This window comes from Fopius arisanus, unplaced genomic scaffold (genome assembly GCF_000806365.1).
Source record: "Fopius arisanus strain USDA-PBARC FA_bdor unplaced genomic scaffold, ASM80636v1 scaffold00050, whole genome shotgun sequence".
NCBI lineage: Eukaryota > Metazoa > Arthropoda > Insecta > Hymenoptera > Braconidae > Fopius > Fopius arisanus.
In genome coordinates, this window is record NW_011887789.1 from 67195 (window position 1) to 93922 (window position 26728).

Sequence of the window (26728 nt, forward strand, 5' to 3'; positions counted from 1 at the left end):
AACTCTTCCAAGAATCTCCAAGTCGTAAGTCGTACTACAATGATATATATATACATATACATTTAAAAGTACTGTGTCAGACATAACAGGCAATGCGAGGATCTGGAGCAAAAGCCGATGATTCACTATTGCCTTTATGTTGTTTATATCCATCAAAACATTTGCAGGGACTGTTGGAAAAATTATTTACACTGTTCGACCAAGACTGCAATGGTATTCTCAAACAAGACGATTGGATTGAATTCCTCAAAGCAAGGCTCACGTGAGTATTTCGCTTTACTCTCTATCTCTTGTTTTTCCCATCCATTCATCACATTCTCCATTTACTTTTGTGCTCGTCTTTTCAATTTTTCACTCATTTCTTCAACTGTTTCACACCTGTCCTCTTCTCTTTTACGCCATCCCGATTTATCACGTGTGTGCGTGCACCATCAGACAATTCTCATCTCATAATCAATTCGTTTGTATCTCATATTTTTATCTACATTGATTATTCTTTATTGTGGTCTTTCCTGGATTTCTTTCACACTGTCAGGAACGAGAAACAGACGGACTTCGTTGATCAAATTGAGAGTGTGGCGTATGTACTATGTGGGGAGAAGCCTCTCAATGTGAATGCCTTCAAAGGAATATTTCTCGCGAAAGGAGTGAGTTTATATTTATTTTGTTTTTTCTTCTGTTAAGGCTCGGGTGGATTATCTAGAAAAGATAATTTACTCCGAAATTCGGATTCCTAATTACTTTGGCAATTAATCGTTTTTTTTTCAATAATTGTTAGCTAGCGTTCTAGCGGTTGTCAACAACTAGGCTGCTAGCTAACAATTAGCGGAAAAAACGATTAATTGACGGAGTAATTAGAAGTCTCAATTTTGGAGTAAATCATCTTTTCCAGACAGTCCATCCGCGCCTTAAGAATGTTTTATTATTATTGCGAAAATTCACCTTTTTATTCATTTTCTTCTAAATTATTGATTGGATTGACGTGAAAAAATATAACATTCTTGGGGTTTGGAATTGTTTAATGGCTCGTGAAGTTTCGCGGTGGTGCTATAATTTTCTTGCACTTTATTTCCAGGTTTCTGATTCGTCAGAAAAATTTAGGAAATAATCATTGAATAATGACGAACCGCAAAAACGTCAGATTTTCTTAACGTCAATCCCATCGATAATTTACCGGAGAAATTGGTGAATCGAGGATTCTGAGTGAAAAGATGTCGAACACCTTTGATCCATTTTCATCAACGCGGTTGAAGAATTTTCTTCTTTCTTTTTTAATTATTGAAAATTTGAACACATATCAGGTGATTGATAAATTATTCAGCCTGCTGGAGCACGAGAGTCTCGGCTACGTTTTCCCCGGCCAAATAATGGAGTTCATCGCCGGTATAAGTAATCCGAGGTAATAAAGATTTTCCACCATTAATACTTCATTAACAAATTTTTCCTCATTCTTATAACGCCATTGGACAATCTCTCATCCATTACGTTCTATTGCATTTTCCATGAATTGCACATGGAATGAAACAAAAAAAGATCACAAGTTGGATTCGATAAAGGCAATCTGGAATGGCTGGAGAAGATCTTCAAGCAGACAGTTGGGAACGAGCAGGAAATACGTCGCGAGGAGTTCAAGAAAATCGTTATATCGAAAAACGTGAGGCAGTAAATTCTTGGTTATCTCTAGTGCTTTACTTCATGAGAGTAGAGAGGAGAAAAAAAAAAGAACGAAGGGGCAAAAAGACATATGCAACAATCTTTGAATAAAGTCATCCTCCTTCTGGAAGATAAACTGAAGTGTACACACACACGTTTTCATTCTAAATGTCTTCTTTTTTTTTCACCCAGCCCTTCTTCACCGAGAGAGTTTTTCAAATATTCGACAAGGACAACTCTGGTACGATATCACTCCAGGAGTTTCTAGATGCGATGCATCAATTTGCTGGTAAAACTCCGGACGACAAAATACGATTTCTCTTCAAGGTCTACGATATCGACGGTAAGAGGAATTTTATATTACCTGAGTATATCGACGTGCCTCTTATATGGCACAGCACAGGATAATCGATGGTAATGCATTTAATGTTTATGTTTATCCATGGTGATTTTCTTTGTTACTCCAGACCGTCGATTACAGCAAGATTGAATACTCTTTTAATATTCACCGAGGAATATTGAGTGGATTGAATTTTTCGTGTGATTGGAAATTTGGAGAAGAATGCTTTGTCACCAATTTGTCTGTACCATTATCGAGTGGACACGTTGTGAAGTAATAGCTTGAATCATTCTGTATAATCTAGGTGACGGGTTGATTCAGCATCGTGAACTCGAGCACGTGATGAGGGCTTGTATGGAGGAGAATGGTATGAAATTCAGTGACGAACAGATTGAGGACTTAACGCTTGCCCTCTTCGAGGATGCCGATCAGGGTAACAGGGGCGCTATCACGTTCGCTGCATTGAAGAAGCAGTTGGAGAAGCACGAGGGTCTCCTCGAGAATCTATCAATCAGGTAAGATGAGACGAGAATCAACTGAGACAAGGGTGAAAGAGGTCGTTATCGATCAATCCCAGGCGATCCACTCTCCTCTGGCTTCCTTGACTCCAACCGTCAGCATCCACGAATTAAATTTATCTTCATCTCCATTTCTTCCATTCGAATTTCCGATTAACATGATTATCATTTCTGTCTCTTCCCTTTTTGCACTCGGCTAAAACCATCTTCAGGCGTCTCGCCTGGTCTTGGCCTCAGTCTCATAATCAAAATTTAGTTGTGAAATCCAGTACTCGAGGAGTAAATCGAGACTAATTAACGGAACTTCCAAGTAAAGCCTTGACAAGGGATCGTACAACCGGGGCCTGTCATTAGGAAAATTAAAGTGTTGATGGTGTTCCCGTAAGAAGAGTTTGAAATTTTTTATTTTTCATCCACTCGTTATATTCAGTGAGCATTTCTCGCCAGATATTAATAAAACAGATTATTCAACTCATTGAATGATAATCATGGCGGGCACATGCCGAAGATATTGTCAACGTTTCGGAGGAATTATTCTCGATAATCAAGTGGATGTGAAAAAATATAACTTTTTATCATACCGACTTTATGATTATCCAATAACTTACAAATTTTAATAATTAATTTTATTCCGTTGGTACATGTCATTCAATTTGATCTCTTCGTTTTTCATGGCTTATTTAAAGACTCGATTTGAACAAATGAATTTTAATGCAGTATAGATCGTTGGATGGTACCACCGAAGCCCGCACAATCCAACCGCACAGTATTGGGTTTTCTGCGATCACTGAGGCCATATCAGCTGACCAAGCCCTATTTGAAAAATAATTACGTTTTCATGTGTTCCCTGTGGATATTTTTTCTCATAAATTTCGCACTATTCGTTTCGAGGATGTATGAATATCGTGATGCCGGTGGTTTAGTCATGATAGCCAGAGCATGCGGTAAGTTATTGAGACAATTAATGAATCATAATCACTACCCCATATTCTCTTTATTGTTATTTCATTGTTATTTTATTCGACAGGTCAGTGCTTAAACTTTGACTGCACCATTATTCTTGTGCTGATGCTTCGTCAGTGCATAACATTTTTACGAACTCACGGTTTCAGTTCAGTTTTACCCCTCGATCACAATATTTATCTTCACAAAATGGTGGGTGTTACGATTGGAGTATTGAGTATTTGTCACACGATTGCTCATCTACTGAATTTCGGAGTATTTGTGATCAACGATGAAATATTGAATAGCTCACACTACTCGATGTCAGAGTGGCTATTGACAAGTCGTCCAGGTGTTTTTGGATTAGTAGGTGGTGGAGCGAATCCAACTGGAGTTGCCTTGATCATGATTCTGTTTGTAATGTCACTTTGCTCGATGCCCTTCGTCAGACGCGGTGGATCTTTTGAGATTTTCTACTGGTCCCATTTGATGTACATACCATTCTGGATTCTCCTGATATTCCACGGTCCAAACTTTTGGAAATGGTTTGTTATACCTGGTACGATATATATCGCTGAACGTATGCGTCGTTTGATGTGGTTACGCTCACAACGCGGTAAAACGTACATCAGTTCGGGCTTACTACTGCCTTCAAGAGTAACTCACCTGGTGATCAAACGGCCTCAGCATTTAGATTTTCATCCGGGGGATTATGTCTTTGTGAATATACCAGTCATAGCCAAATACGAGTGGCATCCATTCACCATCAGCAGTGCACCCGAACAAGAAGGTCTGTATTTTTGATTTTTATTTTTTTTTATTCTGGCTTGTTCACTGTTTGTCCTTTTTTTTTCCCTCTTCTGCCAATTTTTCTATTTCACTTTTTCTCCTTTTGCCTCCCACGTGTACGGGGGTTTCACTGGCAAAACCCTTGCGATGCCACTTTAAAAGTTCCCTCTTACAAGTTCTCTACGGAGGAAAACCTTGGTGTTGGGGATATAAAACGACCAACCGAGGGTGAGAGGGATGAGCTGGATGAAGAGTGAGGGATGGGGCGATGGGGGGAATGGGGGGAATGGGGGGAATGGGGAAGGGGTAAAAGTTTTATCCCAAGGGTGGATTGAAAACGTACATCCTCAAGCAGCAGTCGGCAGGTGTTAAGATTTCTTTTTCTAATACTGAAAGAGCAGTATCAAGGAAGAGGAAGGACAGGGGAAAATCGAAAAGTTCACAGTTATGCGGGTGAGGTCAACGAATTAAAAAGTCAGATCTAACAAGACTTGTTAGAATACGGAACTTTGTAAAGCAGTTGCAGAGGGAGAATGGCAAATTTTATTAGTTATCTCGCTTTTAATGAGTCTGAATTCTTCATGCCTCCGTGGATTATTTTATTTTTTAATTGAAATTCTCCTCTCTCATTATTATTAGAATATATGTGGCTGCACATAAGAGCTGTTGGAGAATGGACCAACAGTCTCTATTCATATTTTGAGAGAAAACAGCAGAAGCTGGAGCGCGGTGAAGTGATTTCCATCGAGAGTTGTGCCACGGAAATACTGAGAAAATCATTGTGAGTTTAACTGCAGATTATCCTCACAAATATTTCCCTGTAACTGTTTGCTCTCGTATTATGGGAACATTTTTACAGAATAACTGAACACAAACCAACATCCACTGTCATCGTGATGGAGGAGACGTTGAAGGATTCCCTGGAGGATCCACGAGGCATCGATAACCCTCGTTTCATTGCGGACAGTGGAAAGACTTCTTCGAGTCCCAGCATCACCTCACCCTCATCCCATCTGTCTGCTGAACGTAAGGAGAATTGAAATGAACAGTTGGATGTTTTCCAATATTTTCCAATATCTTTTTTTACGGCGATACAATTTACCTTTTTAATTTCATTACTCCCGAGCCTAAAATACTTTCCATCGTACATTTGTTTTTATTATTTTTCTCGTGTGGATGCATGCGGATCTGTACTTTTCAAAATTTATTTCACTATTTTCTTCTCCATCTTACTTCTCACCATTTCTCGACTGGGAATTGGTACTCCATACGTTCCAAACTCGGAAACTTCGGAAAATCACTACGAAAAATATTGTCCGGACTTTTCCGACGGACTTTTTTTTTTCGTCCGTGTGGTTGACCAGTCCTCGCCTTCGGCTTCGACGCCACTTCCACACGAGTGGAAAATCCCATTCCAACCACCTGGAAATATATTATTATAGGAGTTTCAGACAATTTCATAAATTTTTCACTGGATGTCGACGTTACTACGCCATATTTATCGACGCTAATTGAAACGGAATTATGCATGGAGTTCTTCAATTATTTGTATATTTTAAAAATCGTTTTTTTTACGTTCTGTTCGACTATTTTTTTTTTCCAGAATTAAACGGGTCATGGCTCAAAAAATTCCGGTGGATAGCATTTGATGAAACAATTTTCATTTGAACTGAAATATCAGTCCACTACACTGCTTTATAAAAAATCTCTGCCACTTCCCATTTTTTCGTAATATTTTCATGGTAAAAGGGAGATTTCATGATCTTTCAAGCACAGATTTATCAGATTCACACACATCTCCAATTAAAAAAATACACAGTACCGAAAATATTGGAAAATTAATTAATGCAATGCTCCATACGCAGAGTTTAAATGGAGTTAAATCTAATTGCTCGACTGTTGAGCATTTACCCATTCATCAGTTTCACATGCCTTCAGGAGGAACTTGCCAAGATGCTCGAACGTTTACACGAGATAGAAAGCTGAGACAGCTACTTCTTGGTAGAAAGATGCCTTTGGAGAAGTCATTCTCAATGCCTGACATGCAGACCAAGCACAAAAAGAGAGAGCGAGTAAAAGCGTGAGTTTTAGATAAACAAAAAGAAATGTTATTTTTTTCTTCATTTCAAATTGAATCAAGTAGCAATTTCACGAGCACCGTTTTTTCACTCTGCTGTCTATCCGAACCTCATTAAAACTTTAACTCAATTTGGCCGTGTTTGTACAAACTCCATTAAATTATATATAAAACGAGGGCAGTTTGTTAAATAGCCTGGTCACTATGACTCCAACTTCAGAGAGTTTGTGTTTTTCTTTGATGGTAGTCTTCGTGACTACATGAGATCGGAGTCAGAGAAGAGCTTTGACGAGGCCCAGATACGACGAGCTAGATTGAAATCGCTCGGATTGGCCTACCTCAGCCCCCAGAACAAATCGCTTGCCCAGAGTTTTCGGTACATGAGAACAAAACCAACAATTATAGCATTCAAAACCCCGAGTATGGAGGATCACGTCTATAACAGCTCACCGGACTCAGGTATCACATAAGCAATAAATAATCCGTCCACATAAACTTTGAATGATAGAGCCATTATCATTCCATGATTTTTCTCATTAAATTAATTTATGTATTTTGGAAGACAGTAGATAGGAGATCCTCTCCGTTGGCTACATAATGCGATTATTCAAATAATCCTAGCTTGTAATGTTGTGAGAGTTTGTTTACAGTTAATCAACTAATTTGCAATTAAATGTAGGATATTTGATATTCATGGTGCTGTCGGGTGAAAATTTCGTAATTGCTGATAAATAAAATTATTGATGAACCAGTTTAATCCGCTATCATGTCGGAAATATCTGAATTATTTAGTACCTTCAGCTTCATCGTTGGCTATGAAGCAGCGAGTTGCTGGAAGTCCAACACTGGCGTTAGCAGTTGAAGAAGGTAGAATCGAGGAAGCGATCACAATTGGACAGAAGAAAAGTAACACATTGGACACTGAGAGTCAATTTTCATCTCATCCCTCCATGAACTATCCTATTGGCAAACCGCTTGAGGTAAACTTTTTTATATCTTCTCAATCTTATTCTCTACTTCGCGCCTCCTGTATCTTTCATTTTCTTCCCACACCGGTGTACTTGCAAAACTTCTCCAACACTTTACACTCCTAAATTCTGACATTTTATCCCAGACCCATTCTTCTTTAGTTTTATTATGTGTATTTATCTTTTGTCCCCGTATATATGGAAATGCCACCCCACATTCCTTTTTTATGCCCTCGAAACTTTATAGTCCCTTGCCAGCAGTTCGAAATATTCCTGTGGAGGTTTAATTTTTTTAATGTGAAATATATTGCATTATATTATTTTTCAAAATACTACTAATAAATGGATTATGGAATATAAATTGTTTACAGTGCAGAAGTATTGTACTGGAATTGTACTTTCTTCGTCTGCTCAGTTGAATCATGAGGAATTATTTCTTAGAGAGACGGCTTTTTTGGAAATACTGTTGAAATTAAAAATTCCCTCACTTATGTTTGAAGATATTCTTGGATGGTCCTTATGGTGCGCCCTCGAGTCACATCTTTCAGGCTCAACACGCTGTACTAATCGCCACGGGAATCGGAGTCACGCCTTTTGCTTCTATTCTACAGTCGATAATGCATAGGTACTGGAAGGCAAGGCACACCTGCCCCAAGTGCCAATTCTCATGGGCAAGTGAGATACCCACAACGGTCATGAAGCTGAGAAAGGTACTTGAACGGCAGGCTTAATAGCCATTAACTTTTATTTCATTCAAAGGACAGAGGTAAAATGAAAGAAAAAAAAATATATCTCACTCCACCTCGATCCTATCACTTTATTCATTTCCTCTTAGCGATAATCCCTCATCTCTTTAACTCGATTTTTTTTTTTGGCATGGTTCTGAAAGGTTGATTTCTTCTGGATAAATCGTGACCAACGTTCATTCGAGTGGTTCGTAAATCTTCTCTCACAACTTGAAATAGAGCAGGCAGAATTGGGCGCAACAATGGAGAGATTCTTAGAGATGCACATGTATATAACGAGCGCACTGCAGAAAAATGATATGAAAGCTGTTGGTCTGCAGCTTGCTATGGATCTTCTTCACGAGAGGGAGAAGAGAGATTTGATAACTGGCTTGAAAACACGTACCAATGCTGGTCGGCCCAACTGGGACAAAGTATTTAAACAATTGGATGATCGTAAGAAGGGGAAAGTAACGGTATTTTATTGCGGCCCACCACAACTGGGCAGACTTCTACGATACAAGTGCGATCAATTTGGTTTTAACTTCAGAAAGGAAACATTTTAAATCGCACAATGCACCTGAAAATACCCGCGAGGCTTCATTAGTGCAGATCATCTGGTTTGTGTTCATGTGGAAAATTTAACGACTGAAAAACGATTTAATGTGACTGATGTGAGAGATCGCGGATAGGTCAATCAGTATGGGGAGCAGAGATTGTGCATTGATAATCCGTTGATTAATAATCGTTGGCTGTACACCAGATAGGCATATGAATACGACACATCACGCCGTTTGGATGGATGCAATATATGTGTGTGTACATGCGTGAGGGCTTGAAACCCAATCGATTGCGCAAATGGTGCAAGAGCAAACAAGAAGATATTCCCATGCGACACATCATGTCTATGGTGCGTCAAAGGACACCCTCAGGACATTCACGACCGGATGCACATGCAGATTTATGTTATGTTAATGTAGATGTAGATGTGTAAAAGTGTTGCTGGGAGTGGTGAAGGGGAAAAAAAAAATTGAAAAATCACCTCCACCGGTTGAGAGATGCGTTTGAAGACAACACATGACAAATGACGAATGCGCAAACTTTATTGTCATGTTTTTCCTAACTCTCGAAGCCCATGTGTCTTGTTTTTTCGCTTCGAGCATTTGTCAGCCACTTGTTTCTTTGTTTTTTTATTTTTTTTTTTTCCTTTTTTTATTTGTGCATTTAATCACTTACAGGTGAAACACGTTGTAGTAACGTCCAATGAATTTCATTTGAGCGCTTTTATGCATTGGACACACGTTTTATTTCCCTCTTTTCAATTCACTGGCTAACTCACGCCTATTCGATCAACGTATTCAACTGTATTTCTTTGCCATTTCGTTTTGCCTCGAAAAAAAAATGGTCTTTATAATGGTATTGGCGCTTTCATTATCTCCTCCACGATTTTACGAGATAATTTATGTTCAGTACTGTCGAATTGCCCTGGGGAAAATAAATTTCACGGAGATATTGGAGTTCAGATTCAAGGGGGAGTTTAAGAATAAAGGAAGAAAAAAAAATTCGGAACGTTCACCATAAAGACAGAAATGGGGTGCAAGCGAGGATCTTGTCACGCGATAGGACGATTAAACTTTCTAGAAAGAAAAAAGTCTTTTTTGTTTCTCAAGTAACGGAATGGAAGAGAATATGGAAACCAGAAAAAATCGTTGACGCATGGTGAACTCCCCCACCTGTTTGTAGGATTTTATTTTACTTTTTTGTATCTATTTGTCGTTTGACGGAAGACGATAAATGACATTTCACGTCCGGAGCGAGGGATTTACCTTTTTCGATATTGCGAAGGTGCGTCGGGAGATGAAGTGAGAGTCGGTGTAATAAGAGTAGATGACTGTTATATATCTCATTTTATTTAATGTTTAATTAGAGGATCTTGTCCATTTTACGCAATAAAAAATTTTCAAAAGTAAAAAAAATCCATTTGATGATCAATAAATTGATTAAAACCGGAAAGGCAATGAAAGATTTTATTGATGTAGAGATGAATGGGCGGATTATAAAAATTTAATGAGATACTCCGAGCGCATGTGAACGTGAGTACGAAAAATTATTTTACGATTTGAATGCGGCAGTACGACCTCCTAGGACAATGTTGACATCGTTTAGGAAGTTTGCAGTGCAGCCAGTGAGCAAAGTGAATTTATTTTCTGAAAGAGACATCGGGGTCAAACGAAATTTGAATTTCATTGTTGAAAATGTGTCGTCCACTGCGTTATTAGGTCTCCAAGGGTGCAAAGAATTGAATCTCCGCTGAAAACTCAATGCTGTAGAGGTTGATAAACTTCAAAGGGAACTCCATGTCGAGTTTGAACCGGATTTCTCTGGTATTAGAATTCTGTCGATTATCATATCCCATCGAGGTTGGATGCCAACTTCGGTGCATGCACCCAACAATCTGCACCGAGAAAAAAAATTTCTTCTACCAAATATATTTACGATTTACTGTTCACCAGTAAATCTGTATAAATTATTTTACAGGACTTTTTTTTTAATAATATATTTGATGATTCTCGAGATTCTCAGGTTTCAATTTACAGGACAGGATAAATTCGGTAATTCATTATTCCTGAGGATTACCCTCTTTGATGCCAGCCCAAATGATGATAGGTAAATCCATCAGTGTTCCATCATCGTTTTAAAGTTTTCATAACCTTTGAAAATTCATGCATGAGCCAGATTGTTAAAAGAATAATCAAAATCCGAGCTTGACGCTCAGTCATGGTACAACGGTGTCAATAGCGATGATCTCCTCGTGTTTAAGAAATTTGATTCATCCAATGCTTCACAAGAAAAGATAGAGGACAGATTCATAATAATATCCAAACGCTCAATCGTACATATTTTTCTGCTTTCTTTATTTCTTTCTTTGTACGGTCTTTTGTTTCATACAAATGGAAATATAGGAAATTCACCGAGGCAGCTTTTATCGAGTGAATCAAATTAATCCTATAGCGCACAATTCTGTGCTGTTCTTCTTGATAATAATCAAAATAGGGGAAAATTTCATTAGACGTCCAGCGTACTACTTTCTTTCTCAATTACCATTGTCTATTGAAAAAAATCTCAGAAGTCTCACTGGAAAATGCCTTCTCATTTAAGTTAAGTAAGAAATGCTCAGTCTGTGTCGTTTAATTCCGAATGCTTCGTTTTGTACCCGATCTTTTAATACTTTCTACAAATGCATTTTTTTCATTAAACGATAACCAAGTTTTTCAATAATTTCTCCTTCATTAAGTATCTCATGTATTTCCAGGAAATTATATCTCTCCGGGCTGTTACAATTACGTTTGACTCATTAATAAAGTGATTTCTGTGCCCTTTTCACATAATTTATGGTAGGCGCTCATTATCTTCGATTTTCTAACATTATGTTGTAATATATCGCGTTACTAGTAATTATGGCAAAGTGAATCTTTTCCAGACACGTGTAACACATACTAGTTTTTTAAATGCCTGTCAGAATTCACTTTGTAGAGCAAAACGAGCATTGATAGTATTTTTAAATAATAATAATTTCACTCCCCTGGTGCTATAAAACAATTTTGTACGATATTCAACATAATCAAGAGGAAAGAGCCCAAATGACTTCATAAAACACAACAGCCATGATGAAAATAATTAATTCTGATTACTCTTCAACAGGGAAGCATGATCACAATGGGTTATGACAAATTCACATGGGTTTTGTAGCCATGGTTCACCATCAATTTGTACTGCATAAGAGTCAAGCAATTTGATCTGCAATATAATGGAGAATTAACAGATTGAAACAGGTAATCATGGTCGTTCAACAGAGCTCGTTTGAATTTTAATTATTTGTAAAATGTGAGTAATTTTAGGGGCTGAAATTAAAGGGAAAATAGTGATTACCTTGACAATTTTAGCTTGACCCAATCGATGAGGCTGCGAGAGGCCAACTTGCAATTGAGCAATGTGAAATGACGAATATATAGCGCATACTTCTAGTTTTCCATCATTTATGCTCTGCATACCAATATCTTCATTGCCTGATATTAAATGACAGAATATCTCACTGCGATAGTGACTGTTTGAATTATTAATCATTTTGCGGCTTACTCACCTTGTAGTCCCAGTTCCCACAGTTTTACTCCAGCACCCCACGATGGAATATTCAAAATCACAATGCTCTCCGCCGATGGCAGATTAACTTGTTCTCCATCTAGATAGACTTCGATTCTCTTGTCGAGGTCTTTGCATTCTCTCTCCACTACTTGTTGAGTACCAAATCCCAGGTACAATAACTGAGAATCAATAAATTAATGCATAAGACAACAGTGAAGCTGAAATACGAGACACGACCATTTTGCTCTCAGTTTATTTTCCTGAATATCCTAGAGCAAGGACTCCTCTCCTTTCTCTACGGGATAATATTACCGGGGTACAAAAGTACTTGGGAAAATTCTCCTCTCTTCCTTTGATGCAAATATATTTCAGGTAACAATGTAGAAAATTCTCAATAAAAATTCATTTTCACTGTGATTAAAAAAAAATGAACAATTCTATATTAATGTGAGATATTCATTTACACAAAATCGAATTCTTCGTCTATGCTTAGTCGAATTTTATTATCTTCTGGGTATTGTAAATTATTCGCGTTGCACTCGACAGTTGAATTCATTAGACCTACCTTATTGAATATCCTGTGGCTAAATAGATAAAACCTGCTCTCTCTTGTTCGATGGAAATTCAAAGCTACTTGAGCATCAACGCCGACGCTCATATAGTTATACATGAACATCCTCTGTTGTGCGCCACGAAAGCCGAGACTACGAGTATCGCATTTCGTTGTAACCGCCCACCTGTAAGATTCATTTACACATGGATCCTTCTCATCCATTCAATAAATCACCCATCAATCAATGGAGTGAATGAGGAAAAAAAATCTCGTATACCTGTCCAGCTGAACCGAATGGGCCGTCTGGATGCGTTGCAAAATATCCGTCGGATCAAAATTTGAGTCGTGCTCCTTTCCCCAACCCATGACACGAGATAAGTCGTTTCCTGTGCCCAGCGGCAATATTGCTACTGATGGAATTGGCTAAAAGAATAATATTAAGTATAACTGCGTTGATTGACCTGAAACATGGCTGACGAAATGTATAATTGAATATCAGAATGATTTCGATTCAACTCCATTAGAACAAGTTACATTAAAAAACGCGACAAAATATGAATTTATGTATGAAATGATCTTTTCAAATATTTCACTCTGGGATTATTTTTAAATAATGATTATTTCTTAATAAATATATGAAGATCACCTTTAATTTTAACTTATGGATGGAATTCAGAAGCCAAGCCACAGTTCCATCACCTCCAGCCACGAGAACATTACATGGAGTATTTCCGAGTAAACGACACCACTCGAGGGCAGCCACTGGATCTCGATCCGAAAGATCGACAACTTGTGCAGGATTCAGCAATCGACGAAATAGAGAGAGTATCTCCGCTCCATCATTATTTCCCGATTTTTTATTCGCTGCAATATTGAAAATTAGTACAAAAGAGACAAAGAACGATTCAATTATTAAAATATCTTGGATTCACCAACGACGATGAGGGGTTTCCAATTCGGCCATATCGGCGGAATAATCGAACGTAATTGAAGACGTTTGCGTACTGCTCTCCGCCTGTTTACAACCTCCAGACTATACGGCGGTATTATCATGGGTTTAAACTTGCCGAAATCGCATATCTGTGGTAAAAAATGATTTATGTCAGAACCTTGTCTGAATGACATTAACAAATTAATTATTCTCATCATTAATTATCGTAAGTGAATTTTTGAAAAGCATGATTAAATAAATTGATTCGATTCCAAATTCTCATTAATATTCACACCCAACCACTCCAATATCCCATGCCTATTTTATAAGTCAGTTGAAATAATTAACTTTCAACTACCTCATCCATCTTGGATTTGCAATTTTCATGAGTATATCTTTGACACCAACAGCAAGACCAGTCAATTAGTCCAGGCTCTGCACTACATTCTTCTTGACAAATTTCGCATATGGCAAGTGCAGGGAGATTTCCTTGTGAAAATTGAAAAATAGTTCGATTAATCTCACGAGTTATCGAATGCATTCGTCTCAATACGCACATGATTACATACAAAATGAAAAATTGTTGTACCCTTAATCCAGTGGTGTAACATCGGCTGATCGTTGGATAACGTTATTGCCTTGCACTTTAGCCTCTTATCAGCTAATTTTATGCAACCTTGATCGGCACAAACTCCACAGGAGTCACACAAAATGCCATCCATGCTAATGAGGAGTGATTCGCAGATGCTGCAGTAGTATGCCTTTGAAGAAAATGTCACGTAAGCTATCTGTCAAGGGGAATGTACTACGGAGGACCTTTTAATGGGAAAATCCATCCAAAACGATACATTTTCGGACTCCAATACGAATATATTCTAATTCTCACTGCAATGCGCAATTCTGTGAGTATAGGATTGAATTGAATTGAAGATAACAATATACTCCACACAAAGGAAATGAAAAACAGTTGAAAACTTCTAGACTTTTTGAATAAATTATTCCTTCCATGATAACGCATTTCACTGGGTGACGTGGACGTCCGGTTCACAGATTTTTTTTATAGAGAATATTTATGCACGCATTTGACAGATAATTTTCTTTCGTCCGACTGTCAATCAGGATGACTAATAAATTATAAGAATATGTAATTTTTGGTGTACCACCTGTCACTTAAAAAAACAAAAAAATACCTTATTACTTCCTCTATCGATGTTCTTCCAGTTATGATTCTTGGAAACGTCTCTAATTGGAATGTGTGAATCCTTCATCAGATACCTCACGAGATTCAGTGTTATCACATAAATAATCATTGTAGAAACGGTTGGAATGAGTACTGTACCTAACCCATTTTCCCACATTCTGGCTGTTTTACTGAGATGTTACTGAAAAAAAAAGAATTTATGTTAAAAATTGATAATAATTATTACCAGAAATAACAGAAACCCAGAATTCGCGTTGGAGTAATTCTCACCTCAGCTGATTGAATTCAATTTTACGATCGGTGCAACACCAATTAGGTTTCCTATAAATAATTGTCAGTAATTGTTACTAATCATTCTGTAACTTTGGCATTCAGCAGCGAATTATAATTTTTGAAATTTAGCTGGCTTTCCTATTTCCATGGATAATTCATACTGAAAATTTAATTTCCGAGTTTCCAATCTACTTTATAATTTAATTTGCCAATCGCACCGGGAGACAGACGAGAGTTGATTTATTCACGTGAATGTACAAAATTAAAGTGAATCAATATGAGACATGTTGCATTTGAATGTGTCTCGATTTATGTTGGCTTTTTTGTAACACACATGTGCACTACTCAAAAAGTCGATCGGACGGCTCCCATTTATTAACACATCCATGAACAATTGCGCATTTCCCATGCGCAGTTCATGTATGCAAGTGTTATCAAATAAACAAATTGAAAAAATAGACAATGCATTACACTCGTAAAATTTTTATTCACTCCACACTTGACATTTCTTCCCTTTACACATTTAAACAGTTAATCCTGTACAAATGCGCTGGAGATATTAATTGTTTGGTTTTTATATTTTTATTCCAGTTCTAAGTACAAACAATTGCCAGAGATCAACTTCCAAAGGTTCTTCTCACTTTACAATAATATAAACTTAATTTACGATTGAATGAATGATGCTTACAGCTGTCATGTCATGCTCACACATAAATAATGATGAAAAAGATATTCTTTATAAAACGCTTAGAATTAAAATGATTGTTAAAAAGCTACATTGCATTCGATCGGGAAGCGAATGATTTACTGATGAATTGAAACAATTCATTGTGGATTCAAAAGAATATTAATAGTACGTTATTAAGGCTTCACGCACCTTCATTAGATCGTAATTTATCCTTGCGTAAAAGTGGTGAAATAAGATATGGCTATTTGAATAAAAAAATCATTACAAATTATACATCGCCTAACAAAATGTGCCGTTTTCTGCGGATTGTCAGATATTTTACAAACCCGATGCTCAACTGAAATCGACTTATTGTAAGTCCACAGTTCTTTCACAGCACTCTAGTGGAAGATAAGAAATCCTCAATATTCGTTACTTCCAATGAAAAAATCCTTCACTCTGTCTTGTAAAATTATTGTTTTACAGTCTTTAAAATTATATACAAAAGCATTTAATCAGTGAAGCCTTGATATGTAAATATAAAGTACTCGAGAAATATTTTAAACTTTAGAACAATATGCGTTAGGCAGTTGTATTAATTTCTCTCATTAAAATAATATGTAAATCTCCATGAATATAATCAGTTTGCTGCTGAAATACTTTGGCAGTTACATACACCAAGCGCTCTTTTGTGCTCTAACAGATATTTCATAGATAATTAATCCATATAGCTTCTCATAATTATTATTTCAGTTTGTTTTCCACTTGGAATGTAGCTGCATGTTTGCAAAAAATTCTCCTTACAGTCAATATAAATATTCAGCTATGAATAATAATTATTTAAACGTACAGCGGCTTATTGAAAAAATATTCTCTTCCTGTACTAGTCTGTGCATTTCAATCTCAATTTTCCTCCCCTTTGTAGCAAAAATTAGAGTTACATTATATGTATCCGATTGTACATATATCAAAGGCAGAGTACGGCATCGATAGTTCGCGCTCTATCATGAAACACGGCAGTTATATGTAATTAATACTAAACAATAATTACCGGTTTGTCCATTTATAAAACCTTCCACATCTACCGAGTAAACCCGTCGAGTTTATCTGCGAGAAATAATATTAAAATTGTCTGCATCCATCTTACTGCTGCAACTCCACAACTGCACAGCTAATTCCCTCAAACTGATGTCTCCGAATTGAGCCTGAGAAGGAATTTGTTAGATTTAGGATGCGCAAGCTGCTCCGTCAAGCTGAAATGTGGCAATCTGTACGCAGTGCAGAGCAATGCAACCTCCCCTTGTCGCAATTGAAATTCACACCCCTGCGACAACGACCTCGATGGTAGTTCACCTTCACAAACGAGTGCCCAATGATGTGACTTCCTCTGACGTTCTTTCTCGTTAGACAAGACGGGGCTAGCAGTGAAAAAAGGCTCGAGAAATGCCTTGGGTGCAGCATCCTGTGCCAAACATCTCGCGAGACGCCCGAGAATCGATTCCACTGAATGCCTCGGCTGTTGTCTCGTTACCCTGAGATATTTTTGCAGGGCACGAGCCATTGATGGAAATACAGCTTGTGCGGCTTCCATAGGATCCATTGGGCCAGGATTTGGTGCCAATTCAGCCTCCGAGTGTAATCTCTTAATGTGAGCGAATGCCTCTTCTGCTGCTGTTATCAGTCTTGCTCTTCTCTTCTTAACTCTTCTCTCATAATCGTGCTCCTCGTAGAATCTCTCATTGTGACTTGAGTCCCTTCTACGCGCCTGGGCAGCCAATACAGCTCTGTCTCCACCCCCTCGTTGAGGAGTTGGTGGAATATTTGTATTGACTCCACCATCCACGTCATAAAACTTGAAACTCGATTGCTTACGACCGGATTTAGACACTGGTAGACGATCCAAATACGGATTGTATACTGGAAATTCAGTATAATATTTCTCTAACACCCATACTGCTGCACGCTGAATTGACAAGTCACCTATTGCATAGGATCGTGACTCTCCGTCTGGCGATCTCACTACTTTAATATAAAATGTCGGCTGCCGGTGACGTATTTCAATTAAGAGGACTGCGATGTAATGGATGAAGAGAAGAGTGTCCACGAAAGTCCCAGCATAATTAACTAAACTTTTGTACTCTGTTATCTCACCATTAGCGGCGGTTTTTGCACTTTCGGTCACCTGGAATTAGAAAGTCGACGTTATTTCAAGACATAATGCTTTTGATATAAGTTCAATATTTGTGGCATCATCAACTTTCTATAAATACATGGTTAATTCTATTCATAGACAAATATCTGGGAAAAATTTTTTGTCGGTTTACAATATCCCAGTGGATGACTCAAAATATAATTGATTCTTTGTTGGATTTTACCGGAGGCAATTAACGCAGAGCACTGAATTTGCATAAGAAAATTCAATAGAGATGATCTCTTGGAAATAAATCCGTTTAAATAAGAATAATGTCTCAGACATTTTTGCGTCGAGCTCCTGCCAAAATATCACCGATCTCTTCATAGTTAAAAAATCAAGAAAGTAAAGACATTATTAGGAATCTTGGGATATTCAATTTTCTTTGAGTCATGAAATTCAATTATCATTCGCTCTCATCCGTCATTAACTTTCAAACGTCTGGTTCAGATATAGAACAATTATCACTAATAATGGAATTACTGTTCACCCTATCATCTAGGATCTACTTGAAATCAATATTCCAGACGTAGAACTCACCTGCACAACGTAGAATAGCCAATAAGAGCAAATGCAGAGTAACGTCAATACAAGTACTCCAGCCCTGAATAAAAATACTCTAGGCATTGTTGCATTTCTAGGCCGCAGAAAAATCGCCCAGCTTCCAATAGCCAGTAATACTAATTTAAATGCCAAACCGAGTAATTGTCCTTTACATTCAGCATTACACGATAGAAGTTGAAGTCTCTGTTGCATTGTTAGTACCGTTGATGAATCTGGGAAAAAGCCCAATTTTGGCAGTACAACCATTGCAATTGGGCTCAAAAAGGCACCGGCACCGAGGGCTGCAGCAACAACTGGTGCTAAATATCTATTACATGTGAAATTAAACGCCCCATCCGTTTCAATCGGCCAGTGACTGACATCTTCCGTTGATTCCGAACGATCCGATGTATTTCCAGTGACCGCTGTTGTGTTCTCACCCCAATTCTCATCCTGAGGAAGGATTTGTACTTCAATAACTTCTTGTCCCACATTTTCTACACTATTCACACGAACATTTACGGTTGTTTGAAATGGCGCCATTTCGCAGGAGTCGAAGGTCGGTCTTTCTTTCCGTTGACTTCTGCTATTCCTACTTTGGGACAAAATTTATGGGCATTAGAGTCGGTTTAAATAATCAAGTTCATCAACACGGAGAAAATATTCTGATCGAGATTCAGTTAGCTATATTTATTCCGGAGTAACCGTGCCGAAATTGAATTCAAATATACAATAATTACAAAACGCACAAATAATATAGTAATGAGAATTATAAGTCCATTCAAATGTGCATTGATAATCGATTAGCAACCATAACTATACCGATAGAAAAATTAGAATTGTCGATATGAGCTATGATTTCCGAGAAGATAATTACCTGGAATTACGATGGGAATGCTGTCTATGATGCTGTGTTTTATTGCTATGTGAACGATAATGTTTGGATGAACTCCTACTGTGGTGGCTGTGGCTATGCTCGCTAGCCCCTGACTTTATGCTCTCTGTCTCCATACCACAGCATTGGCTACCGAAAATTACCCCAAAACATACCCCCGAAGCTCAGGACAAACCACGTATTCACGTACTGACATGACAAAACTAGATAATCATATCATTTCACATATCCCTCATTTCACCAACTGAAAACAATTGGAAATTCTCGTCAGCTGCTGCTCCACCAGGTCAAACACCTTCCTGGCATAGTGTATGCTCAACTGCTCGAGTTTTACGATCTTGCTTCCCCTCATGTAGCTTTCAACACGAAAACCAAATTACCTTTCACCACAAACCATCTTAAAATCCTCCCACCCCAACTAATATCCCACAAATAATCCCGCCAACATCCCTGGGAGCGACCAAGAACAATTCATGTCACTTTCATAATTACAATGAAAAAATGAAAAACAGACGCCGACACGCCTCACGTTTACGATCGTCAGGATCGTCGGTCACCCCCTTTGGAATTCCTCTCATAATTTTCATCCAAGGGACACAAACTTGAGAGCAACAGAGAAGGGGAGAGAAAAAAAACATGAGACCTAGGGGATTCTCGGGATATTCGGACAAGTTCTCATGTATCAACTTAAGAACAACTCTACCGTCCATTAGAAATCCGTCGGCTGGAATTCATTTCGGCACTTGGGGGGCAGCACCGCCTGGGAAATCATCGAAATAGAGACGTGAAAAAAAAAGTTAAAAAACATAAATCCAGACATCATTACTTGTTCTTACTGACCGAAGAACCTAATAATGCAACGAATTGATACCCAAGATGAATTTTTTTTTTAAATTTTTGGAATGGAAAATTCCCCAGGTGATTTTCAGCTCTGAGCATGCGCCAAGTGAAAGAGAAAGACAGAAGTCCTTTTTCAAAGAGTCTAACTCATACGTCTCATAACGGCTTGCCACTCATACATTCAAGTAAATTCAAGTTTCCGGTGTTTCTATTTGAGTGTGGAAAACCACTCATTTACCAACGTGGCCAAACACAAGAAAATCACCTCGACGGATTGGTAGTCACCAACACCGAAAAACAAATGATCGTACGTGAGATTGAGGTACAGTAGAATAACGAGTGTCTGTAATTTCTCTCTCACTGGTAGTAGTACATAAGCGAAGGGGTACAGAGGGGGTATAAAACGTAAATGGCGTTGGTACTACCCAGAATTTAGTCGTTGCCCCTGTTTGTGCTTTGTGGTAGTGCTTACCTTGGATCGCCGCTGCCAATACTCCAAATTTACAAAGGCTAAAATACTTCAAGTCAGTGCTGACAACTTTTTTGTTATTTAATGTTTGCACTCTGGATAATTTCACAACTTTCGTTGCATTGTTTCGAGAAAAAAAAATATTATCACTGAATATAAAGTCATTTGGATTGTTCTATTGTTGAACACCGAACATTCCAGGGGGGTTTTGCAGAATTGAGATTGCAAGGTGTCCATTACGCCAGACCATTCAATTCTCATACACTACTTAATATTTGTTAATGAGTTGGGTAGACTGTTTTGGGAGAGGATCGAATTTTTCGGGACATTTGAATTGATTATGAATTGGGTATTCGTGACACAATCATACTTATTGTATGATTTTATTGAATGTAGGTGGATTATTCAAGCCTTCTTACTTAGCTCAGGGATCTTTTTTTTTTTTCATTGATCAGAATCTGGAAAGATGACGAGCGATGCTGAGAGAGATTCCAATGATTCCAATGATTCCAACAACTGTCTGATATGCAATGACAAGATCGCCCTATCACTCAAGAATTGTGTCAAGATTTTCAGCGATGATGGGAATGGCAGTGATAAACCACTTGCTGAGACCATATGCTGTTTACTTGATACCGAGATTACAGCTGATAATGCACATTCAGTTATTTTGTGTGAGAAATGTTTAAAATTGTGTCAAGAGGTGAGTTTTATTCCTCATTGGTGTGATGTTTACTGTTTTATTTGGGTGAGACTATCATTTTGATATTTGGCTTCAGTTTGAGGTGTTGCAGGCCAAGATGATGCAGATCAAGGAAGAGATCATGAGTGATTATCAAAAAACTCTGAAACAAGTCTCGGAATCGAATAGTGCTGGAGATGAATGTAATGATCATGATTATTTGGATGGAGTTGAGCATCACATTGTTGAGGAGGCAGAACCCGAAGAGAAGGAAATTAAGAATGATCCTAAAACGGAAATCACAGAGATTAAGGATGCCCTAGATACCACTATGGAGGAGCATTTGGATGAGCAATATTTACAAGAGGATCTCAATACCGATCATGCGGAGCAGACAAAAATGACGGAAGTATACCTGGATGAATCAATCAGCATCAAATTTGAAGAGGAATCTGACTCATCAAAAACGGCGCAGCTCGAGGAGAAGAGGAAAAAGGAAACAAAGCGACTAAGGGGAACTGTCAGGGAAGAACCTCAAGAGCCGATTGTATCCAAAGTTGAAGACACCTATACGTGTCTTCTGTGTCCCAAAGATACGGATGAACCGATGACTGGAGATGCTAAAGAAATAGTGGCTCACATGAAGTCGATTCACGAGGCCCGACTATACATCTGTGACATTTGTGGGCTTGACTTTCGAAAAAGGAACGAATTATCGATTCATCTCGACGATCACGTTGCAAAAGAGGAGGGTGATTTTCAATGTGAAGTTTGCAACAGAATATTCAGTAATTTAAGACTATTCAGGATTCATCGGAGAATACACTATCCTCAAGTGAAATCGTGGCCTTGCGAGACATGCGGCAAACGTTACAGCTCCAGAAATCTTCTCGATGAGCATGTTAATACTCACATTGGTGTAAGGCCGTATATTTGTGAGACCTGTGGCAAGGATTTCGCGTCAAAGTATACGTTCAAGGCGCATGTTAAGACCCACGAAGTTCGACCAAGACCTTTCGAATGTACCCAGTGCAGCAAAACTTTCCTCAGCCAGCAGAATCTCAATCAGCATGAAAAAACTCATCTGGGAGTCAAGGAATATGTCTGTCATCAATGCGGAAAAGCATTTGGCTCGCCGCATAATCTCGAGGTCCACAACATCGTTCATACTGGTTACAAGCCTTACATTTGTAAAATGTGTGGAAAAGCATTTGCACGAAAAGCAGAAATTCGAGATCATGAAAGAACACACACCGGTGAGAAGCCCTATCAATGTGAATTTTGCGGTGCCACATTCAGTCAACGATCTAATTTACAATCACACAAACGAGCGACCCATTACAATGACAAAAGGTATAAGTGCGATGACTGCGGAAAGGGCTTCAAGAGACGTAGACTTCTGGATTATCACATAAAAGCTGCTCACACTGGAGAAAGACCGTACAAGTGTGAAACTTGTTCGGCGACATTTGTTTATCCAGAGCATTTCAAGAAACATATGAGAATTCATACTGGGGAAAAACCTTATCTGTGCGAGGTATGCGGAAAGGCGTTCAACAGTCGAGATAATAGAAATGCCCACAGGTTCATTCACAGCGACAAGAAGCCTTACGAGTGTCTCGTTTGTGGCATGGGATTCATGCGAAAACCTCTTCTTTACGCCCATATGCAATCTCAAGGCCACTTGAATGACACAATTGTTGTCAATCAGCCAAGACTGACGACTGAGGAGGATCAGGTCATCCTTCCTGGTGGAGGTGTTGAATTACTGATGGAAGAAAACGCTGATGAACTTGGAGAGACTGAGTTGTACGTAACTGATCTCAAGGACCATGTAATTATTCATGGAAACGATAATATCTATCAGGAGGAAAGTGTTTTGGACATTACTGATGGAGAGGGCATAGAGGAGGGAGCAGTGCAGCACATGGTTGTCGATAGTCAGGTATAATCAATTTTTTTGATCAATTGTAACGATTTTTTCAACTCAGTCATTTATTTATCCATGTCAATTATCATTTTTACGATGCATTTATACATCGCGAATCAGTGAATAAAAATAATTCAACTTTGATTTTTTTTTTCAATTTTCAGATGACCTTTACTGAGGGCGAAGTAATCCAATGTAAAACGAGTGAAGATGGTGAACAAGTGTACAGCTATAACGATCCTGCAGATGGTGAAACGATAGTCGTATCGACGGGGGCTGATTACAAAGACTTGATGGGTGATAGTAAGAATCCAGTGAGATTGGTTCAAATAAGAATACCATCCTCAGTTGGTGTCGATGGAAAAAATTGGTTGAGTCTCGTTCAGCAGAACACGTAATTTCAAATCGATTGAACGATTTTATAGTTAATTTGTCGTAAATTAAAGGAGAAAAAATGTTAGAAATCATTACCCCCTTTTTTCAAGTTCACTTAAGCTTTTTATGTTCATTTATTTTTATTTCCACAATGATAATATCGATGATACTATCAAATAAAATAGGTACCGATTTTCTATGATATCCGTTGTTTTATTCCATTGACCGTTCCATGATTCAACTACTCCTTCTATTTTTTTTTTCAAGAATTATTTTTAAAAATAACATAAAGGAAGAAAAACGGGAAGTTCCGTTTAGGGATTCATTGCTGAAACAATTACAAATTAATGTTTGGTGTCCCTATAGATTCCCATTTTGAAAATCAAAATAAAAGCCCGCGTATTTTAGCCATTCATCGTTGTGGTTTATTCAGTGTTGATCGGCGTCTCGCGCTCTTCAAAAAAAATTGTGTAAATCCATGAATGATATTTGTCATTGCGTGATTCTCGTTTAGTTTAATCCTGAAACATGACAGAAGTCACTGAACCGAAGGGGACGAGATTCGGCATGGGTTTGTACAAATTCATATTGATATAAATACACCGCAAGACCAACGGCTGACCAGGAGGTTATATTTTTTTGTTTAGATGCTGTAGCCCAACAGATTTTCGTGCGAATGTTCAAAGGCCTTCCTGAGGTAAGTCCCCAACAATAATATTATTAGTCGACCAATAATAAATAGTGATCAACATTCAATTATTTTTTCGATGGCAAATGATTACCTTATTAATAAAAGATCGTAAAACTTGAGAACGCGGTTAAAGAGGAGAACGGATAAGACGTTTCAGGGAACATTTGAAGCAAAGAACAGAAGACAAAAAAAAATGTTTAATCAATTGAATTGTAAATTGCACAAATGTATATGAGAAAGGCCGGTATGACTAAATCTTAAGGGATAGTTCCTAACAGGATGCGTGCGCTTTGATTCTTGTTTGATACAAAAAAATCGTACAGACAACTTTTTCACCGGTTCGGTGCAGTATCATGACATTTAAATATATTTTATAATACTTATATCATGCCGTATCAAAGCGATAAAGAAAATATTATTACGTTTAAAGTTAACTGCTCAATCGAAAAATGAATTAACCAAAAGTATCGGATATCTTTTCTTTCGTTTTTTCGTATGTCGTCGCGATTTTATTTCCAACTCGTTTCCAAAATCCAGGGGCAGCAGTCGTTGTTGCGGGTGTCGTCTCTTCCCAATCATTTCCCGGTGTTCGATCAGGTGCTCCTGCAAATGTGGGATAATTATTATTTCTGCGAGCTAGTTCATTAGGTTTTTCTTGAATATCCCAAGAGTCAGACATTGGTGAGAGTGTTGCTGTTGGATTGGGTTTGACCCCAGCGAATATATTGTCATTGTGGTTGACGTCGTAGGGGCCATTGCCACCATAAGCCTCTAGAATACGAGGCTGAAACAGTATTTCAGTATCTGTCGAGTTTTGTTGTTCATTTCGTGGGGATTGTGATTTTTGAGAGCCCTCGAGGGGTCCCTGTTGGTAATTTTCGTTTGTCAAATCACCGGGTTGATGCGAGTTGTGCCACTGGGTGCTCTGGTGAAATTGATCTTCTATCGGAATCACGCGGAGAGGGTCAGGGTTTTGAGATGATTGAGGATAGGTATTCTGTTGAGCTGGGCGTTTTGCCCCACCTTTAACTGGAGTTAGTGGAGTGTCTTGAGCAGCGGGGGTAGGACCTCCATTCCTGATTCGACCCCTTGCTGGTGGCTTGGGCGCTGGACGCTCGTTGCCGAGTTCCAATGTACCCGATTGTTGGGTTGAACCAGGAAATGATTGAATTTGTTGATCCCAATCTTGATGCTGGTCACCCAACTCGAGTTTACCCTTTTGCGATGGCTCCCAGTCAGAATCTCCGGTTGTTTGTTGGGTGAAATCGCCGAATGATTGAGTCTGTTGACTCAAGTCTTCGGTTTGTTGACCGAAGCCATGGTTTCCGGTTGTTTGCTGATCGAAATCTCCGAATGATTGAGTCTGCTGACTCAAGTCTTCGGTTTGTTGACCGAAGCCAAGGTTTCCGGTTGTTTGCTGACCGAAATCCCCGAATGACTGAGTCTGTTGACTCAAGTCTTCGGTTTGCTGGCCAAAGTCAAGACTTCCGCTTGTTTGCTGAGTCAAGCCGCCGAATGATTGAGTCTGTTGACTCAAATCTTCGGTTTGCTGACCGAAGCCAAGGTTTCCGGTTGTTTGCTGACCGAAATCCCCGAATGACTGAGTCTGTTGACTCAAGTCTTCGGTTTGCTGGCCAAAGTCAAGACTTCCGCTTGTTTGTTGTCCAAAGTCTCTGTACTGACCAGAATTCCCACGTTGATTCCCAAATTCGAGGTTTCCTGTTTCTTGCCGTCCAAACCCAAAATCTCCAGTTGTTTGTTGATTCAATTCACCGAAGGAGTGAGTGTGTTGATTGTAGTCTCCATAACCGCCAGAATTTCCTTCTTGAAGGCTTCCACTTTGTTGCTGGCCAAAGCCGAGATTTCCAGTTGTTTGTTGAGTCCAGTCGTCGAAGGATTGAGTCTGTTGACTTAAATCGCTTTGCTGATTCCCAATATTGAGGTTCCCTGTTTGCCGGCTCAAATCTTCTGTTTGTTGACCAAAGTCGATACCTCCTGTCTGTTGAACCTGTTGTCGTTGCTGTCCCAATTGCCAATTTCCTCCAAAATCCTGTTGAGAATAATTCAATTGGCCTTGTTGATTGGAATTAAAATCTCCATCATTATGCCCATGCTGTTCATGCCCATGTGTACCATGTCCCCGATGTCCATGACCATGTGGATATTGTTGTGAAAAATCCCCAGGTCCTTGAGTCTGCTGTGTATAATCCTGATCTCCATCATTGTGCCCATGCTGTTCATGCCCATGTGTACCATGTCCTCGATGTCCATGACCATGTGGATATTGTTGTGAAAAATCCCCAGGTCCTTGAGTCTGCTGTGTATAATCCTG

The 26728-nt window shown here is 38.6% G+C and overlaps 6 protein-coding genes across 10 annotated transcripts in view; 3 read left to right on the forward strand and 3 right to left on the reverse strand.

Moving 5' to 3' along the window:
- Nucleotides 1-92: 92 nt before the first annotated feature.
- On the forward strand, nucleotides 93-9972 carry Nox (NADPH oxidase). Its single transcript, XM_011306987.1, has 15 exons — nucleotides 93-262; nucleotides 536-647; nucleotides 1302-1399; nucleotides 1534-1654; nucleotides 1846-1996; nucleotides 2298-2508; nucleotides 3229-3455; nucleotides 3539-4243; nucleotides 4882-5023; nucleotides 5102-5268; nucleotides 6181-6322; nucleotides 6567-6778; nucleotides 7112-7299; nucleotides 7788-7997; nucleotides 8177-9972. Exons 1-15 carry the CDS (start codon nucleotides 93-95, stop codon nucleotides 8576-8578), a joined length of 3258 nt encoding a protein of 1085 aa, XP_011305289.1. The 3' UTR covers nucleotides 8579-9972.
- Nucleotides 9973-10906: 934 nt separating this feature from the next.
- Dgkepsilon (diacylglycerol kinase epsilon) lies at nucleotides 10907-15479 on the reverse strand. Of its 2 annotated transcripts, XM_011306816.1 has the most exons (11): nucleotides 15111-15479; nucleotides 14830-15021; nucleotides 14229-14400; nucleotides 13998-14128; nucleotides 13641-13788; nucleotides 13355-13572; nucleotides 12986-13131; nucleotides 12721-12892; nucleotides 12154-12334; nucleotides 11943-12079; nucleotides 10907-11810 (listed from the first exon to the last, which is right to left on the reverse strand). In XM_011306816.1, exons 2-11 carry the CDS (start codon nucleotides 14995-14997, stop codon nucleotides 11691-11693), a joined length of 1593 nt encoding a protein of 530 aa, XP_011305118.1. In that variant the 5' UTR covers nucleotides 14998-15021; nucleotides 15111-15479; the 3' UTR covers nucleotides 10907-11690. The 2 variants fall into 2 exon arrangements, with proteins under 2 accessions (XP_011305118.1, XP_011305119.1); XM_011306817.1 differs by lacking the exons at nucleotides 14830-15021; nucleotides 15111-15479 and having other exon boundaries at nucleotides 14209-14300.
- A 101-nt stretch (nucleotides 15480-15580) lies between these two features.
- Vang (Strabismus domain-containing protein Vang) lies at nucleotides 15581-20302 on the reverse strand (the record flags this gene model as incomplete). The annotated part of the gene is given in 3 exon segments (XM_011306825.1): nucleotides 15581-17962; nucleotides 18512-19106; nucleotides 19392-20302. Coding segments are annotated over 3 exon segments (1731 nt in total). The 3' UTR covers nucleotides 15581-16960.
- A 75-nt stretch (nucleotides 20303-20377) lies between these two features.
- Nucleotides 20378-23907, forward strand: LOC105267754 (zinc finger protein 235). Of its 2 annotated transcripts, none has more exons than XM_011306824.1 (4): nucleotides 20378-20571; nucleotides 21174-21421; nucleotides 21498-23345; nucleotides 23495-23907. In XM_011306824.1, exons 2-4 carry the CDS (start codon nucleotides 21185-21187, stop codon nucleotides 23726-23728), a joined length of 2319 nt encoding a protein of 772 aa, XP_011305126.1. In that variant the 5' UTR covers nucleotides 20378-20571; nucleotides 21174-21184; the 3' UTR covers nucleotides 23729-23907. The 2 variants fall into 2 exon arrangements, with proteins under 2 accessions (XP_011305126.1, XP_011305125.1); XM_011306823.1 differs by lacking the exon at nucleotides 20378-20571 and adding an exon at nucleotides 20620-20773.
- Nucleotides 23908-24003: 96 nt separating this feature from the next.
- Nucleotides 24004-26728, forward strand: part of spel1 (DNA mismatch repair protein spel1) — a 10403-nt gene continuing 7678 nt past the window's right edge. Inside the window, exons 1-2 of the mRNA XM_011306822.1 lie at nucleotides 24004-24276; nucleotides 24353-24402. Of these exons, the coding sequence (XP_011305124.1) occupies nucleotides 24234-24276; nucleotides 24353-24402 (93 nt within the window). The 5' untranslated portion in view covers nucleotides 24004-24233. The remainder of the gene's footprint in view (nucleotides 24277-24352; nucleotides 24403-26728) is intronic.
- LOC105267752 (filaggrin-2) overlaps nucleotides 24576-26728 on the reverse strand; it is a 4406-nt gene continuing 2253 nt past the window's right edge. The window contains exons 3-4 of one of the 3 annotated variants that reach the window (XM_011306820.1): nucleotides 26662-26725; nucleotides 24576-26541 (exon numbers count right to left, since the gene is read on the reverse strand). In XM_011306820.1, coding sequence (XP_011305122.1) covers nucleotides 24851-26541; nucleotides 26662-26725 — 1755 coding nt within the window. In that variant the 3' untranslated portion in view covers nucleotides 24576-24850. Of the gene's footprint in view, nucleotides 26726-26728 lie in introns of all 3 variants that reach the window. The other 2 variants (XM_011306821.1, XM_011306819.1) reach the window with 2 other exon arrangements.